General features: G+C 36.1%; 1 protein-coding gene across 2 annotated transcripts in view; it reads right to left on the bottom strand.

Moving 5' to 3' along the window:
* PRKAR2A (protein kinase cAMP-dependent type II regulatory subunit alpha) overlaps window positions 1-19,119 on the bottom strand; it is a 67,212-nt gene that overhangs the window by 32,630 nt on the left and 15,463 nt on the right. For both annotated transcript variants that reach the window (XM_075158735.1, XM_075158736.1), the window contains exon 2: window positions 9,289-9,324. In XM_075158735.1, the coding sequence (XP_075014836.1) occupies window positions 9,289-9,324 (36 nt within the window). The remainder of the gene's footprint in view (window positions 1-9,288; window positions 9,325-19,119) is intronic.

The following is a 19,119-nucleotide window of genomic DNA, read 5'->3' on the forward strand; positions in this document are numbered from 1 at the left end:
CCAGAAATTAAGCACCAAAAATGTTTACGTGCCTGATGAACACAGTGATACTTTATCTCAGTTAAAAACAGCATGGAGAATGTTCATTTTACATTCAGTTTACATCAAAACACCACAATTTCCAAGAAATGGCTCAAATATATACCTTCAAAAGAAAAACAAAAAAAGGGCATGTGTCTTACAGGTTTTTAGTTGCAAACAGTAGATAGAAAAGATAATCTTGCTGAGGAATAAAACAGAAAAAGTGTCTTTCCAGTTTAGAAATAAGAAATTCTCTTTCAGTTTCCAGACCAAGGCATTTTTTGTTTTTATACTTGCAATTCTGATATGTGAATTGCTAAACCTGCAATAAGCACATAGTATTTTAGAAGAACCACCAGCATCTTGGGAAAAGTGCACTGAAGCACTTGTGTGTTAGAGCAGAGCAGATATTTAGCAATGACAATTACCCACATCTGACATCTATCGTGACAGAGAATTGAAGGATGTCAAAGTGTTAGAAGCATTTCTGAAATTAATGGTTCAGCAACATAAATATGATTTTTAAAGATTTCTAGAGAATGTCCAAATACATTAAAAATCACATTACCTCTAATGGAACAAATATTGACTATTTACCTGTAGCAACAGTGAACAATATAAAACTAGCATGGCTTTGACACAAAAGGCTTGTGTGCGGAGTAATGATGTAGAAGCCCCCAGGTCCCTGTGCTTTGAAACGACTGCTTCCAGTCCTGGCAGGCAGGCAAAGCAGGGAACCTGGAAACCTCCTGTCCAATCCCTTGATGAAAAACCCACCAGCTACCCCCATTTCTGTGCAGCTGCTGAGCAGCTCAGATGCCCTGGTGATTGCTAGTAATGGGGAAGGCATAACTGACTTGATGCAACTCATCTTCAGGATGAGTCAACTCTCGACTTCAGTGGCTCACTGAACAAATGGATTTCATTTACAGGAAACGCACCGTTGTAGTCGTCTGGCAAAAGACTAACGGACGACGTTCTGCCTAATATTAGGAGTTGTGTGCTTTATTTATAACCTCTTAGTTTTGTGTTTTTTTGTTACAGAAGATTAGTGAGTTTAAGAAGATTACACTCCTTCCTATCCCAAATTTTGGAGACAAGGGAAAAACATACATTCAGACGCGCTAATTTGAATCAGGTAAGTGCTTCAGGCAGCCGAGTACCCATGCACAAGCCATCTCCCAAAGTCAAGCCTTGATTTAAGTCTCTCTTTAAATGAGAACATTATAAAAGTGCTCACAGCAATTCCTAACTGAGATTGCTTTAAACCCATTACATTCCCTGTAGCTAGTTTTTTAGCATGCTGACTAGACGTTTGCATTATTTGGAGTACACAGTCTCATTAAGGTGTTCTGGTGCTAAAAATGACTGAATGATGTTTTTGAAAATACACGGGATATCCTTTCATATTTAAATCAGGTATGTTTAAACTCTTCTGTTCTATATGGACTATTCAATCCATTTCACATTTAATCTGAAGTTACAGCAACCTAAACTTGCCATGAGTGTATTAATCAGTATAAGAGCATAACATCTATGACTTTGTCTAAAACTTTATATTAAAAAAAGGGATAAAGCGCTGCCTTATTTATTCACAAGTAAAATGCAAAGTACATCTAACTCCCGGGGTCACTCCACATATATACATCAGAGCACCATGCTTTGCACTAAGTATAAAACTGCCTTTTTATAGTGTATATCACTGTATCATGACATGCATTTTGAGATTTCCTCCAGTGTGTTTGCTTTCAGTTTCTTATGCACAACAAACCAGGTGGTTTGGGCTTTAATTCACATGTTAAAAAACATGGTTCAACAAAAAGGAAACAAAAAGGAAACAAAAAGGAAACAAAAAGGAAACAAAAAGGAAACAAAAAGGAAACAAAAAGGAAACAAAAAGGAAACAAAAAGGAAACAAAAAGGAAACAAAAAGGAAACAAAAAGGAAACAAAAAGGAAACAAAAAGGAAACAAAAAGGAAACAAAAAGGAAACAAAAAGGAAACAAAAAGGAAACAAAAAGGAAACAAAAAGGAAACAAAAAGGAAACAAAAAGGAAACAAAAAGGAAACAAAAAGGAAACAAAAAGGAAACAAAAAGGAAACAAAAAGGAAACAAAAAGGAAACAAAGGCAATTCTCCTCTTTTCCATCTCACCTCAAAAAAAGAAAATTAAATTCCAACCCATCAAAAAGTGAGAGAATTATATTTTATTAAAAAATTAGCTGAAGGCTGATATTTTCAAAAGTATTCATATATCTAAAGATATGGACTAGCATTTATGTAGGCTTTTTAAAGATCTTTAATGTAAAAGAATTAATGAAAGTTAATCACCTGTACCTTTTGCTACCTGAATACTTTTGAAAAACTGGTCCTTACTGCATTAATTGCTTAATAATTCTCCCAATTCATAAGAAGCACTAATTTGAGTTAAAATATTTGATTTCAGATGAACAACTATTAATCATTATGTAACGCTATAAGCATGAACAATTATTTAGAAAGAATAAAAAGAGGAAAACCAAATGAATTCTAGTCCACTGTAGCACTTATATTCACTTATATTTGCATTGAGTAGATTGGATCAGATTTTGTCTGATCAGGTATCACACTGACTTAAGTTTTAAATAAGGATGATCACTGAGTGTTGTATTTCTCTTTATGTCATAAAAAAATCTAGCAATTATACGCAGAATTGTTCACAACAGTGTGAAATCCAAGTAATTGTGAAGTCACGACTGTTAATTTCCAAAAATAAGCTTTTCATTATTCACTGAACGCTACATGCCAAGAATTTTTAAGTAAGTCCCAATATTGCAAACAGCGAAAACAAGCTTTTTTTTTTTGTTTAATGAATAATGATTCAGGCACTTTTTTACAGGAGAGCACCCACACAATTTATCACCACTTTCAACTGTCATCCCACACACTTGGCTTTTGCTCATGTCAACATTTTTCAAAATGAATTATTTTCACTCTAGTTATGGTATCAGTTTTGCAATCATTAGGGCTAGCAAAAAATGATAGAAGCATCAGGTTGTTGAAATAGGAAAGCTGCTTGTGCCATTGGTAAAAATTTTAATTTTTGAACTCAAAAGTCTCTTATCATCTGCCTGAAAACCTTTCAGCAGAAGTTATTATGCCATCAGTTTTGTAAGAGGGTGAATAATCAATATAGAAATTCATTAAATAGCTGCAAGAGAAGAAACCAGATCATTATTTTCAAGTCATCCTCTGATAATCAGATAGTCCGGTAAGTAGAAAGCAAAGAAAATGGCACAGAAAAAATTAGTCACTCAGTCTACCTCCCTTGATGATTTGAAGTGATGAGATAGATAGTATCCTGCAAGAGAAAATAAAACAACCTCCCAAAAGAAGTGTTGCCTCTTGCTTCATTGCTACTATTTAGATGTCCTAATTAAACAGGATCCCAAAACAGTATTCTTTACCAAATATGAACATGCTGCATGGCAATAATTAATACAGAAGTTTTCTTAGAAAGTGATTTTTTTTTTAAAGCTGTCATTTTAAAAGTCTAAAAGCTACTAAAAAGATTTTACTATGTGTAATATTATCATATCCTGACACCTCAACTTGCCAGGGTGTGAAGAAAATGCTGTATCTCACTAGAAAGCCCAGAGAGGTATCAGACTTTAACAACGTATCTACGTTACGAGATGATTGCTCATCTTTGGTAGGAGCCAGAAGAATGAAGAATTCAAGGTAAAGAGTCCCTCATTGTCAAAATGGAGAAGAGCCCAAGAGTTTGAAGAACTAATGGTCATACAGGTCTTTTATGGAAGTTTATCGTATAAGGAAAGAAGAAGCCAGAAACTCTCAGGGAACATCAATTTACACATTATTCAAAATGAAAATTCTATACCTACACCCTCTAAAAATAGCATGTTAAAATATTACATGAAGATGGGGGGGAGAACATACTGTCGTATCAGATTGCTAGAGAAGAGAAATGTCAAAAATACTGATTCGAAACCCAACATTTTTTGGGGACACTGACAATGTTCAATGTCAGTGTCCCCAACAATGTTAATGTTCGCTATACACAGGAAAACAGGATTCAGTAACATTCAAACAAAATTATCCTCTACATATGATTGCTGAATAAATGTTTACATATCTCAGGAGAGGGCTTAGCAGCTGATTCCAGGGACAGCAGATTTGACTCTTCTCACTTCACTGAGTCTCCGCGGAAAGCTGCCCTACCAAAGGGACTAACTGAAGCAAGTCTTCTTCATTCAATTACTTTTTATATTAACATGAAAAGAGTCACAGATCCTGACAGTCATATTACTTTGCTGGTATAAAAATATTAGGGAAATAACTATGATATATTGCTTCCCCAGATTATATAATTCAATTATTCTGCTTATGTAGTTGTTGAATGGGAAAACTGTAATCTCATTCCTATCCCACAGAGGCCAAAAGAAGATGGAGGAGGGAGTACAGGCATATGCAAGAGAGATAAATTATACCAGGTCACTCAGATAAACAGAAATAATTGGAGAAAACAGATGAAAACCTTCTGTCACACGTATATGGTATGGGTGTCACACTCTTCATTCCAAAACCACAATTAACTTCCATTCATACACTGCCAGGAGCAAAATTCTCCTCAATGTTACGTATCAGTTGTTATAGTGGGACAAATATCAATGTGCTCTTCCCTCTAGTTTTGAAATAGCTTTGATATTACTACTTAAGAAAGGAGGTATCACTGATTTCTCCCACCTCCCTGCACCCTGTAGTCACTAACCAAGGGCTGAGATACTCGCTGGTATTCTCTGCGGTCTCTTTCACTACAGAGAAGGAAGTGACTAACAAAATACAGTTTGTCAGGAGCCCCTATGCTTGGAAGAAGATCAAGAAACGTAATCAAGCAAGTATGAATTTCAACAGTCCAACTCTTGGGAGGAAGGAATCTCTGTGGTTTTCAGGCCAACCAAACCAAGCCTGGGCAGGCTGAGTCAGTCAGCAAGCGTGTAACATGAGTTACTCACACTAGCCGAAGGCTCAGACATTGCTAATTCACTTAAAGCAGCAGCAAGACTGTTCTACTGGGTAATTAGCACTGAAATTGCCCATGGCACCGCAGCCTATGGCATCCTATAGCTAGGAGATTTTAAAATTAGTGGGTGGGGTTTTTTTTTTCTTTTTAGTTTCTACATAGGGATAGCTTATGATTTTGCAAACAGAGGATTATTTTAATCAAGTCAGCCACCAGCTTGTATACAAACTAGAACTGACCGACACAATGCTTGGGGTTTGTGCGCACGCCATGGAACCTCAACATGTTACATGGCCAAACATGCTATACACAACTAATCTCTTCATTAGATAAACTTCTAGGGGAACATCAAGCTCTCATTTCTCTTTCTCCCTCCTAGCATTTCCTGGAAAAGGCTGTTTCTCTTCTTGAGAACACTACTTTACCACTCTGCACTTCTATAAATAATTCCGTGAACATGATTAGATAAGTCCCCCTTTTCCAGGATGACCCTCCTGCACAGTCTATGGAGTTTCAGTCTGCGGACCCCTGCTTTGCTGGTTGAATCTCTGACCAGCACGCAAAGCCATGTTTCTTTGGTCAAGAAGCAAACGGGATTCCCTGCAGAGCCTTTATAGCTGTCGAACCGTTTGGAAGACTTCAATGCCAAGCAAGCCAACGCTATCCCACCCCCTCAGGGAACACATCAGCCTAGGAGATGCATAAGTAGCAAATGTTGCAGAAATGGGGAGCATAAGTGAGCAGAATGAACCCCCGTGTTCTCAGTACTACAGGGTGAGAAAGAAGCAGTAGTGTGTGAGAATGTGCTGCTATCGCTTATGGGATATGAAAGCATTATCATCACTTTTGGCCAATGATTTGAGAAATGTAGAAATAAAATTCATTTTTCTTTTGGATAAAAAGAATGTAAACAAGATATGTTTTAATGTACAAGGTCAGCTTGATCTTTCTAATAGATTACCATTTGTCAAGAAGTTTTCTTAAATCCTGATTTCTTGAAGTATTTTACTGAGGTACTGCATAAGCTAGAAGTAAATTAATTTGCTGAAAGTTCAAAAAGTGCAAAAATAAACTTCCTGACCAATTCTTGCCATGTGTCAGAAAACTCATATTTTGAGTAAGTCTTAAAGAATGACAGCTAAATATTTGGAATCATTAAAGCAATATTTGCCAGTACAGTCAAGAGCCCCAGGTTTAGATGTTTCATAACTAAAAATAAACACCTAAATGAAAATTCAGTAATCATTACAACAGGTTTTTTCTATGGGTTTATGTATCCTTAGAATTTGCATTAGTGCACCAAGGGAATCATGACCATGCTGTTATCTTTAGGCAGCTAATCACAACTGACCGGGAGTAAACACTCCAAATTTAATATTGAGGACATTAATAAAGCAGTTTAAAAGAGATTCTGTAACTGCTGAGTGTAAGAGAGGGTCAATTTTTAGTCTCCAAGAACATATATCTAGTTGAATCATTTACCAGAACGATTATTAGCCTGTCCTAAACTGTATGTATAATGTAGACAATTACTTTATCATCTTTTCCTTTAATTAGAATATTTTTCTAACTTTCGTTCTTGACCTACTGTACAATGAGAGCAATGCCATAATTCCCTAGACAGCCAAATGCTTAAAAGAAAAATTCTTGTTTGAACTTTAAGTCTTTTCTTCAATATGTCCAATGTTAGTTTTTAAATTCTTCTCCTATTTTGTTCTTCCAGAGTACTGTAAATCTACAATTTTGTGCATGTAGATCTTGATACTAGCAAACAATTTAGCTCTGCTCTTTACTCCCCTTACAAATGTACACTGCACTGGAAACACGACAATAGCCGGTAGGACTGACAAGGTTCAACACGGACTAGCAGAAAGTTCTTCTGAATAAAAGACCAGAAAAGAATATACTAAACGCAATTATAAAAAATTTGTGTGTCAGCTCTTCTTCTTAATTAGTTAAAGCCAGATACATTTAGATGCTACACTGAGTAATCCATAATGCAATGTTGGTTTGTTATTTGTTGTTTTATAAAGAAAAAAGAAATCTTACAAAAATTGCAGAACGAAAAGTTTCTTAAAACCTTACACATCTAACAAGGAAATCAAATCAAATTCAGAGCACCAAAAACAACAAATCGGTCATTCATTTTATACAAGGGATTATAAAAGGTGGTTGCCTATGATAGCAGGGGGCTGAGTTCAGTAACTTAGGAGAACCACGCCAGCCTCGTTCCTATTTGGGTAACTTCTTGACAGACACAGCAGGTATGGAGTGCAAAAAAAAAAACACCAAAAAACAAAAACACCCACAACCAACCAACCAACTTCTCTCCCCCTCCCTGCCCCCCCCCAAACCAGTAGGTTGCTGTGCTTTTCCTGCCAAGAGAAGGAAAATGGGGTCTCCTTGTGTATGCATGGATGCTGTCTGCATCTGTTTCGCATTTTAACAAATCCCACACTGATCATGACCTGTACAGTGTATATATAGAAAGTGGAGAAAAAAAATCTTTTTTACTGTGAAAAGTATTTAATATATAGTAGTTAAATATACATATTCTATTAATGTTTTCTCCATGAGAGTTCTAACACGTACTGTAAATTCTGAATTATTCTAGCTCTTCTTGGAGCTGCAGTGTTATTAAGCATCTAAACAGTCCTCCTTAATCTAATTGCATAAGTTAGCAAATCAATTTTACATTTGCTGTTTAGTTGTTCACATTAACCTTTAAACCTCTTCAGTGAAGAAACCTGTTTTTTTTAACTAAGAGTAGCTCAGTACTATGAGAGCACCAATATTATATTTCAGTATTGAAGATTCAAAAAGATTACAACTACCCTCTGATTAAGGCTCAACTTTTTAACTTCAGGAATAATTCAGCCTTTATTTAAATTTAAGTCTGACATGTATTCACTTCTTATTTATAAGATTTTACTTCACCAGCAGGTTCCAGGATGGATTAGTTTAATTAGCAGAAAAATGAAAATGTCTTGGGACTCTCCAGATTAAGATACTCTACGATGTATGACTTCCAGTATTTACTATCAGAGTATCAAACTCCATCATTCAAGGTACAGTTTTGTCTTGCCTAAATTTCTCATGTAATAATATACGAAAACTACCAGCACTGTCAATTTTTAAGAGCTATGAAGTTCTCATTATACTCACAATGACTTAGAGGTAGTGGCATAAATACACAGTCATACCCTTAACCATATCCAAGCAACTAGTACTAAAGCAACTGAACTGCACAGGTGTAAGGACATTTTGCACTTAAAATTAAACATGTATTTATCGCATATATATTTATATACCATACACATATTATCAACAATGCCCCACCATAACTATCATACCAAAGGATACGTGAGATCATTTACACAAGTTAGAAACTGAGAAGACTTGAACTGAAAACTAGAGAGAACACTGAACACACCAGCATTTTTATAAAGACATTTTTCAAATTAGAACCAAATAACGACTTTCTATATCAGCTAAATGTTACAATTAAATATTTGAAGAAAAAAAGTAACGTATACAAAGCAATCCACACTGCACCTTGAATGAAAAAATAATACAGTACCTTCTCATCTACACATAACATTTTGTTCACGTGATACTGTTCAAAAACAACTTTAAAAGAATTTGTTGGGAATAACAGCTACTCATTAAAGCATTTAATATTGGTTAAGACAGAAGACAAATAAACAAAAAAGTATAATCCGCATCCCCAGAACAAGTGAACAGCCACAAATCCAACATCTTTAAATATCAGTTGCACAAGCAAGGGGCTAAAACAACACAAAGAGGGGACACCCCCTACCCCCCATATTTCTGTATTCTAACTAGAGATAAAATTCTTAGCAACATGGAAGATTAGGAGATGTGTTCCTACAGGAAGAAGCTGCCAATTTTTCAATTCACTGCAAAGCAAGCCTTTGGCATAATTATTATGTTGCGTAAAAGTTCTGGGAAGTTTTTCTGGACAGAATCATTACTACTACTGAAGTTACTTCAAAAGTCTGATCGCCCACAGAACTGTTCTCTAAACTACTCTCAGTGTGTTGCCCATTGGCTTCTACAGTGAATTAAGAAACAATTCTCATTATTTCAAATAAAAATACTGCAAGAAATATGAGAAATAAGGCAGTGATGAAGATTAAGGTCATTTTAAATGCAATTCCTTTAGTCAAATACACATTTCAAAACTTTTTCAGAAACATTAAATTCTTAAAAGGAAATCATACCTGATACTCTTCTGTTGTATCGGTTAACAACTGGAGCTGCAAAAGAAACAAGTCAAAATTACAAATGCTATTTATTATTATAAATTCAAAGTCATCATCTTGAATAATCACGATATATTTTTACTACACAAATCCCATAAAACTCTCTCTCAAAAAAAAAAAAAAGCTTCAATATAAAGCTTTCATCCACTTACTTGCCAGCCAATAAGTGTTTATTCAAAGTTAAAACTTGATATTCCAGAAGGCCATTACATGCTAAGATGGAGGGTAAGCCGTTTTGGGGTTTTTTTTACCCAATCCTGAAAAAATATACCTCTACAGAGGTTACCCAATCTTAACCTATCATCAATTCCCAGTCCACTTTACTTAGCATTATTACAAAATATTCAAGCACTTTAAGTTAGCTATACCTACTTAACACGGATCAAAAGCTGATGGAAATTATTAACTAAACCATTCTATACTACTATACAACACAACCACGTAACTGTTCAGGCAGTTGCTCCTGTACAAACGCCAGTCATCTATCCTTGACCAAGGCTATCTTCCATAAGGGCACACATTTAAATTGAAAAATTCTGAGATGGAGGATCCATTGTTTCATTGCTTCTTTGTTCACGCTGTTAGGTATACAAGGTATTTAAACTTTATCTCTAATTTGGGATGAACTTCCCGACTTTCACTATTCACATATATTTCAACATTAAGCCAACCTTTAGTAACAGTATTCTTTCCTCCTTTCACTGTAACCAAGTTACTGTCTTTGTGAGTTGCTTCAGTCAACACAAAAAACAATCAACCTGTAAAACTTCATCCAGAACAAAACCAAAACACCATGCTCCCCTTCACCACTAACAACCAAAGCAATTTTATTCTGAATGCTCCATGCTTCCCATTCCTCTTTCCTTCAACTGATAATTGCATTTTTCCTGATACAACCAGTGACCTTTCTATTCCATTCTTTAAACATTGAAGAATTAGATGAGCCTTTATACCACATCAAAGCATGTGCATCACAGACTGATTTATTAAACACTACGCTACCAAAATCTTAATGATCCCATCATTTCTTAGAAGTTAGAAACTTTGAGCATCTCAGCACCACCAGAACATGAAGAACAATGCTTTCTTAAGCAAATACACCAGAACTCAGATTCTTTTGAGCATTTGCAACCACCCTGTGTCTATATTAAAACACATAATTGAGAATAATACCAGAAAAAAAAAGATCAAAATTATTTTTGTGTATTCTTTTGTAATGATAAAGGAAATCAGAAGAAAGAAGAGGTTGCGGGGAAAAATAATTAGATTAACTCCATGGAGTTTTCAGCCATATCTTTCAACAAGGAGACAATGCTCAGCTTAACAAGAAGCTAAGGATTAAAAGCAAGATTATTTTGAATTTTACGATTTAGATCGAGACCTAAACTTCCATAACACGGCATAATCCTCATAAAAATAACATCGACACAGTGTTTCATACATCAAGCTTGAAGAGGTTCAAAACACTGAATGATAAACCTGAGAATTCAAAAAATTTTATTTTCAAACCTTTAAGCAATTTTTGACAGCAGCAACCCTTCCTGCAAACAAGGGCAGCATATACTGCACCTGTCAAAGGACACCACGGATGCAAGAAGTTTGTATCATCTTAAGGGGAGACAGGCGTTTGGAACAGAGATCCATTCTGGTTTATTAAACAAACAACAAACTCATGCAACTCCCTGAACTGAACATGTTCATGCATTTTGCCCTGTTCTTAACTTTTCCACGTGGGCCTGCCTGTAGCTACCTGTTGTGACAGAACACTGCTCTGGACACTCATCTGCTCTGCTAACAGCACATTCATTCTTAACTCTAGTTTATTGAGCTAGTTTAACTGAGTAACTACTCAAAGTTAGCAAGCAAATTTGGACCTTAAGAAATAGGAAAACTCACTTCTTATGTAGCGACACAGACAAACACCTGCCAGTTCTAAGATTGAAGAACAAGAGGACCAAAATCAATTAGTTCAGTTCCCGCTACAAAGTGATTTATTACAAGAGAAATACTAAATTCAAAACATAATTTCATAAGTTTGCAGTAAAAGCACCTCATCTAGATCATAACAGTTTCAATTAAATGATTAACTAGTCTCATATATGGATTCGGATACTTTTAATCAACACCATTAGTAAGTAAATACATTATTTTATTTCAGGCACTGCCTTGCACACACCATCTTTCTTCTCCACTTTTGACAACTATACCCATTCCTTACTCACGTTTAAGAATAACATTTTAACATCTTTGAACAGAACTAATATACTACAGAAAACTCTGACATACTTTGGGTACATAGAAAAAAATCCACTTTTCAAAGACTATGGCTTCTTTTAGAATCTTGATTATTTTATCCCATAGCAGGGTTCAGTGTCATCAAACAGCATCAAGTTTTCCACAGTGTTAAAAATGAGAAAAAAACATAACCTTTTAAGGACAGTTAAGAGAGCACTATTATTCTGCCTCCACAAAGCTTTTAAGATTAAAATGATAGTTTGCTTTTCTTACACCAGTGACAGTTTTAACATGTATAAAATTTCAGGTTCACTTTTATATGTTGTCAGAAGGTGACTATTTTTATGCTAAAGAGATAAAATCTGACATTTCCTACTACAGAAGGCTAGCATTTTCTTTTGTTCTGGCTTACCAATGAAAAGCTCCCTTTGTTTATGACTATTTTCAGTATTGCACAGACAGTATAGCCACTCCTATGGCATCCTTCTGTTTTGTCATTAGAAGTACATGGAGAAAAGCCTGGCATCAAGGACTGCTGAGAGAACAACTCATGAAGGTCCCACATACACCTAGATTAGTCTGTGGACAGATTCCAGAAGATTAGATGGGGCGGAAGGGAATAATAGATTTACGGTTAACCCAGCCTATTTCCTAGACTGAACACTAAAGGGCGTCTCATTTAAAGCCATAGTGATATATACACTAATAGTAACCTCTTACCCCAGCACAGCCGTGAGAGTACACCTCTGCTTACACCGTTACAAGAACACAGCGAATCCAGCACACCAACCTGGTACCACTCAGGAGAGCTGGTATCTTCAACAATAAAAAGAAACTGCTGCTTTGAAACAGGAAACAACTCATTTTTTTGTACCCACACTTAGAATTTCCCTCCCGCACACCAGTGGGCCATGTCTCAGGTCAGTTATACGTTAATTGCAGAAATCATAATGAGATTAAAAGATTTTGTTGCGAGATGATTGCATTGCAAACTCTCCATTATGTCAAAACCTCAGGTGCAGCAATATTCAAGTTCAAAATGTCTCACACCTTTGGCACAGTCCCTGCTTTTACTTGGCTCATGGGAGCCAAGACCCAGTAATTGGGTAAACACAACAGAAACTGAGGTAAATTAAACCATTGTACCAGAAGAGACCAAAACAGCCCAATTTCCTCCCTGGCAGCCAAAGGCAAGTGACACCGGCAGTGGAAAGGCAGATCAAGTTGTGCATTCCACAGTTTTGCCAGAACTGACTCAGGACAGCAATCCTACTCCACTGTTTAAGAAAAATCAGAAATCTCTGCTGAACATGTGTGTATTTTCCACACTGCCCTGAAGCACAGACTGAATTAAACACTAGATAGGAACACTTAACAGGGGCTGTTTCAGATTGAAAAAATTACAGGTTTCTGGCTGTAGGATTCTTTTTATATTTACAATTGCAATTTCTAGAACCAGTCAGTTCTCTAGTTTAAATCCAATACTTATTAAATAAGGAGTTATCAACTTTTTGTCAGTATCACTTAACCCCACTCATCATTCTCCTTTTCTTGCACTGGGGGAAGAAAAGAAAAAAAAAACCACAATAGTGGGCATTCATTGAATGCTACGTACATATCATAAACACTCAAAGAAGAAACAATGCTATAAAGATGCTCAGCTACCCAATTTCAGAAGCATTTTATACTACTTTTAATCAGCTAACTCTGCAAAAATTAGTCACATACATATTTGCTAATAAAAGACTGGACAACCTTTCTTCCTCAAAGTAAAGAGATGCAATTCCATTTATTTAATAAAAATTATTTGAATCATTTGCATAAATAAATCAATACCATACATTCTGTTAGTTAAATTGACAAACGTACCTTATATCAAACAGCACTACTGCCATGCAGCTATCCTAATGCTTGTTAGTGGCTCCATTCCCTTTGGTTTTCTCACTTGAAAAATTAGGGATATAAATTTCAGAAACAGAGACTGGTATGTGGTAATGCTGGGAACCACTGACCTCAAATATACGTTTTTTTTAAATTATTATTATTATTTTGTAAATACTTTCTAAAAGTGAAAAACCAGGAATTTCTCCAATATTCTTTAGTTTGCTTTGGCATTGAGATATCTGATGCTGGGTTTTGGCTCACCATGCTTAACTTACAAGAGTTCTGACTATGGTTATAGGCAGGTGTTAAAACTCAGCCCCATAGGTGAAAAAGTATATAAAAGAAAAAGGACACAGATATTACTTTTTTTTTCCCCTGCTTTCAAAACCAAACCAACAATTAAAGTATTTAAGCCAAACAAGTGACAGTAAAATCATTCTCCAACTTTATAAATCGGATCTAAAAAAAAAACGCTTTTCCAGCAGTACGTGGAATCCCTTCTTTGTCAGCGTACTGAAAAGTGACTGGTAAAAAAAACACCAGCAAGCTTTTTAAAAGTTATACTACTACCATAATAGTGTAAGTTATTTCTATATACTACTCATAAGCATTGTACAGTTACAGAAGACGCTAAAGCTTGAAATGAACAGAAAAGTTACAACAATCATTCCCCCAGCTATTGCTATCCTCTTTTTACACATACTAAGAACATTAGTGTCTTACAGAAAGGATAAATAAAACTCAAAAGATCAGTTCAGGGTCACAGGAAAAAAATTCAGGGACAAACGAAGAACTGGCATTCCAGGCATGAGCTTAGAGTACTAGATGTCACCACTCTGTACTAGATACCTTGAAAAGTTTATTTCTCTTCTTCCACAAGCACTTCGCTTTTTACTAGCTCCTGTGAACGAATACTTCCCAATTACAACTGGGGGAGAAAAATCCCCACATGCTGATTGTTTCTGACACTGGATACAATTTATAGCAGCAGACTAAGTTAAGCTATTGTGCACACAAAAATTTAATACAGATCTTTCGTATAACACTCTAATCAACTCAGCAATTTTTTGAAGGTTTCCTGATGAAAGATGGAGCAAAATTTATAACAGGTTGCATGAATTCAGTAGTATAGTACTCAGAGTTCATAGAGCATAGGCATAAAATACCAGTTTTATTAAAACAAATTAGCAGACATCGGTCATTTCCAGAGTACTTTCCCATCGAATCATGGCACAAAATCATCATATGTGAAGAGACAAGACAAGAAACAGAATGTAAACTGTTCTTATATAACAAGTCAATTAAGATTATCCAAACAACATGTGAGCTGACACTATAAACCATTAAAGCTGAAATACCAGAAGCAGAGTGGAGTATAAATCTGAGGCGTGACTGTCTCTATGGAATGTTATATCAAGTTACGATAAGGAAGTGCTAGACTACAGCTGTCAAACTGTTTTTCTACACACCAAGATTTAATGGACTTACAAGAATACGAACCATCGCAACTGTGAGAAAATTTAAAGATTCAAGTATCAACTTTTTAGGATTTCTAGTAATTAAAAAGTAATACTATAGCAGAAACAAGACTTTCATCATCAGATATGCAATCATACTTTAATAAACACAAATCCGAACTTGTTTTACAACAAATAAGTAAAATAATGGTGTCCCCTGTGACTATTACTAATATAATAGCTATGTATCCATGATTTACTTCAGGATGTCCCTGCTGGACAGTGGCAAATTCCACTTACCTCTTCCAGGTCTCTGCTTGATAAGGTGGGGAGCATGAGAGGGGCTACAAACTACTACAATTTTTTCAGAGGTAGTTCTGGAACCTAACAGTCCTCATGTCAACATTTCTTTCAGAAAAGCAAAACAGACAGAAATGGACAACAGTTTTACAGGTACCGATTTTTTTTTTCCCCACTTCTATTCCCCCCCCAGAAGAGGATGGAAACTCAGAACCTGGTTAGAGACAGGCAGGAGAGATTCTGCTGGTGTCAACTGAAGCATGCCAGATACTCGGAGGAAGACAAAAGGTCAGGGAACACTAGGGAGGAAGCGAGTTCTTTCAGAGGACGAACAGAGGGAACATGGAACATAAAAAAAACGAAAGCAGAAAATTGGAAACTGTGGTCCAGGATTGTCTGTGTACACACATACACTTTACTTTTCTATAAGAGACTGTTACATCTATTAAGTTGGAAAACAATAACAAAAATTATATTAATATTAAACACTGTTTTCCTCTCTGCTACAGGAGAAGTAATAGAGGCATAGATACCTTTTCATTCCCAGTATTTAAAAATAGCTCTCATCAGTAGCAAGAGATAATAAAATATAAAAACGAAGTACCAACACATCCTGGTCTCCAATTTAATTGATTTTTCTATTTGGATTTAAAAATTACTGACATAAAATAGAAAAACACCGTCTGGAAACCTCATCTTAAAGGAGCCCCTGATCCTTGCTCTCAGAGATTTTAGAACCCCTCTGATAGAAAGGATGTAATAACTACTTCTGAAGGAAAAAGTTGAGTCAACAAGCAAGGCATCTATGTCAGTTTAAAAAAAGATGTTTTACGAAGTTATTAAATTTGTTGTGCTATTTTGGGTTGGCTTTTTTTTTTTTTTAAAGACAGAAGAAAAATTAATACATGCTCTGGAATGGATGGACTTTAAACAGTTGATAAATTCAAGAAAGATAACTCTTTACTCGACTTTCTGAAAGAAATCTGGGGGAACGTCTGGTTATAATAGCACTTCTTGACTACGATGTTAAGAGTTTTGTTTGTTTGTTTTTAAATTAAAGACACTTTAGGAAAATGTATCACTATTTCAATATTTGCATTCCACACCTGAATTTGAACAGTCGTGCATGGTACTCTTTCAATTATGTTTCTCAGCAGATATTAATTCAATACCAAAAAGGACCATGACCCTGTTATGCAATGAACCCTGCTCTCAGAATTCAGGAGTTAATACAGCCTGACTGAAGCCTAAGTACAGGAGAATGACTACCTATCAAGCAGCACTCCGTATTATCTGACATTGCAATGGCATGACCCACACAGCCCTCTCCTATTTCTTGCTGACATGTCTCAGAGATCTAGCCAAACACAGCACTTCTTTTTTTTTTTGCGTTGATTTTTATAAGTGCAATCTATTATGAAGATCAAATAGATAGCAATAAAGCGTGCATTTGCTTTACAGACATGAAATCGGACAAATTCCCAGTACTAAGGTACAATCTCAGCTGAAAGAACACATTTCACAATGATTAAAGATATAACCGTATGCTGATATTACAACAGAGATTGTCAGGGATTGAAATGACAGACTTGGGAATTTTTTCAAGGATTAAAAAGACAAAATTATACGCTGCACAGAAAAGGAGGGATGCTGCAAAGAACTAGGAGAGTTAAGAAGCAACTGACATCTTCAAACTATTGTCAGAAGAGGCAAGACACTGGAGGGTACAGCAAGGCAAGACACAAGTGAAAAAGGGAAATTTGCTTTAGGAGCAGGCTTAAAAAGGAAGACACTTCAGAGACAGGGAAGCAAAGCAGCCACATTAGTAACATCACAAAAGTTTTAAGAGCCAGAATGACGTTAGGCTTAGAAACCCAACATTAAGTAGATGATAAAAAGTAAAGATCCTGAACATATTTGGAAGTGACTTTCATAGGGATTCTCTGACAATGAAAAAGCCAGAAAGGGTCAAAGATAAGTACGATACTGCAGAGTAACAGAAACCACATCAAGGAGAAATAACTGCAAGTTTCCTTAAAATAAATGCTTCATACGGGAAAACATAGTTGCATCTTATCTAGGGAACCATGAGGCATTTCCCAATCAGTAAGAAACGTGGGCAACTCACCCTTATGTGTAGGTGCAGTGGCAAAGGAAGGAACCGCCTCTTCCTTTTCCAAGTCTCTTGACTTTTCCCTTCTACCTTACGAGTTCTGCTTTCAAACTTCACCTCTTTATTTACCAGACTCCTGTCCCACCAGAAATCATAGATATATTAGGTGGGAGGACTAATACTTAAGGATATTTACGATCTTTGAAATGTAATGAAGACAAATTTTGTTAATCTTTTTGGTAGAAACTTCAGAAGTGCTGTTTAAAGCAATGTTTGACTCCGACAACTACAGTTTTTTTAAAGCAACGCTTTCGTATTTCAACTGATTTTTTACTATGGCTTTGATTTCTAAGACACTTAAGAGACTTAACTTCACATCTTCATATCTTTTAAAACATCATATCCTAAAGACTTTTGACCAGATTTTTATTCTTTGATTGGTTATAAGGTGCAAAGTCATTGCTCTGTGTTACAAATTAACAACACTTAAACCGCTTTTGGCTTATTTGGAAAGCTGAGTTTCACCAAACACACTTGGAAATCCTGGAGATAATTTCTAAATGAGTCACAAAAAAGGTGATTTAACTATGTCCAGTAAGCTACTCCATTTCTATTATTTCCAACTGTGCCTTTTGCATAAATCTCTTTCCACAGATTAATGAACTGTATACAGGTAAATGCAATGTGAATAAAGCTAAAACAAACAAACAAAAAACCCCACATAAACCCGAGACAAATTTTTATACATTTCACTATTATTAAATTTGCATTCCATCACAGCACAGAGCCACTGCTAAGTATAAGTCTAAGGTACGTAAGTCACTGCCCCAAAGAGTATAGTCTCAGTCACACCTTCTGGTCTGCCACTGAAATCAGCCAAGATGACTTGTTTTTCCATTTTCAGAATCCTAATTAAAAGTCCCACTACTATCCTGAACAACTGAATGCATTAAACATTATTATGAAAACTTTAATGAGAGCAACAACCCACTAAAGGCCTCTCATGACAGGTAAGTCAGATCCACCAGGCAATTTCTACACTCCTCCCCTAAAGGAAATGGCACCCACACCTGTGGTCTGGGACATCACCATCAAAACCAGCTTGACTGAGGTCCAGACGCAGCTCCTCCTCACTCTGACGGTACCCAGTTACTGCTGTCCTCTCCCAAACCTCATGGGCAATTCTGCTCTCAGTTTCACTGTGGTCTAGACTTTAAAAACACTCTTATCAAATGAGTATTATCCTCAGGAATAGCGCACAGCCAACTCTCTGGAAGTATGCATATATCACTTAAATAAGTACCCTTGCTGAAGCCAGGAACCTCTTTTTTACAGCTAGGCCAGTAACTTCGAGAGAAATATTAGCCAGGCAACATAACTACAATAGCCAAACATAATCCAAATGTAGATCTGGGGGAAAATCTTCATTAAAGCAATATGGATGAAGTGGAAAATGCTATCACTGGCACTGGCTGTAGTGTTTACACCACCTCAGGTATAAGCTATTGTAAAATTAAGTATGAAAAGGGTGGGAGACAAGCATGTCAAAGCCATGGTAATAACACTAGCGAATTAAACAGTGTACTGGATTTACATATTTTGCACCTCCTGTCACTGCCTTTTCTATAACCTCTTCCCCCTGTACACAACCGCTCACTCCCTTCTCACACACCTGCATTCTGCCTGAGAGGATAAGACATCTGCAGCAGCAAAGAGGGAAGTTACAATTCCCACTCACATAGAAACCCTTCTGCTTTCTGTTTCAATACCACACTTACTCTGTTATTTCCAAGACACTTA

The sequence above is a fragment of the Calonectris borealis genome, chromosome 10 (assembly GCF_964195595.1).
Source record: "Calonectris borealis chromosome 10, bCalBor7.hap1.2, whole genome shotgun sequence".
In the NCBI taxonomy this organism is placed as follows: domain Eukaryota; kingdom Metazoa; phylum Chordata; class Aves; order Procellariiformes; family Procellariidae; genus Calonectris; species Calonectris borealis.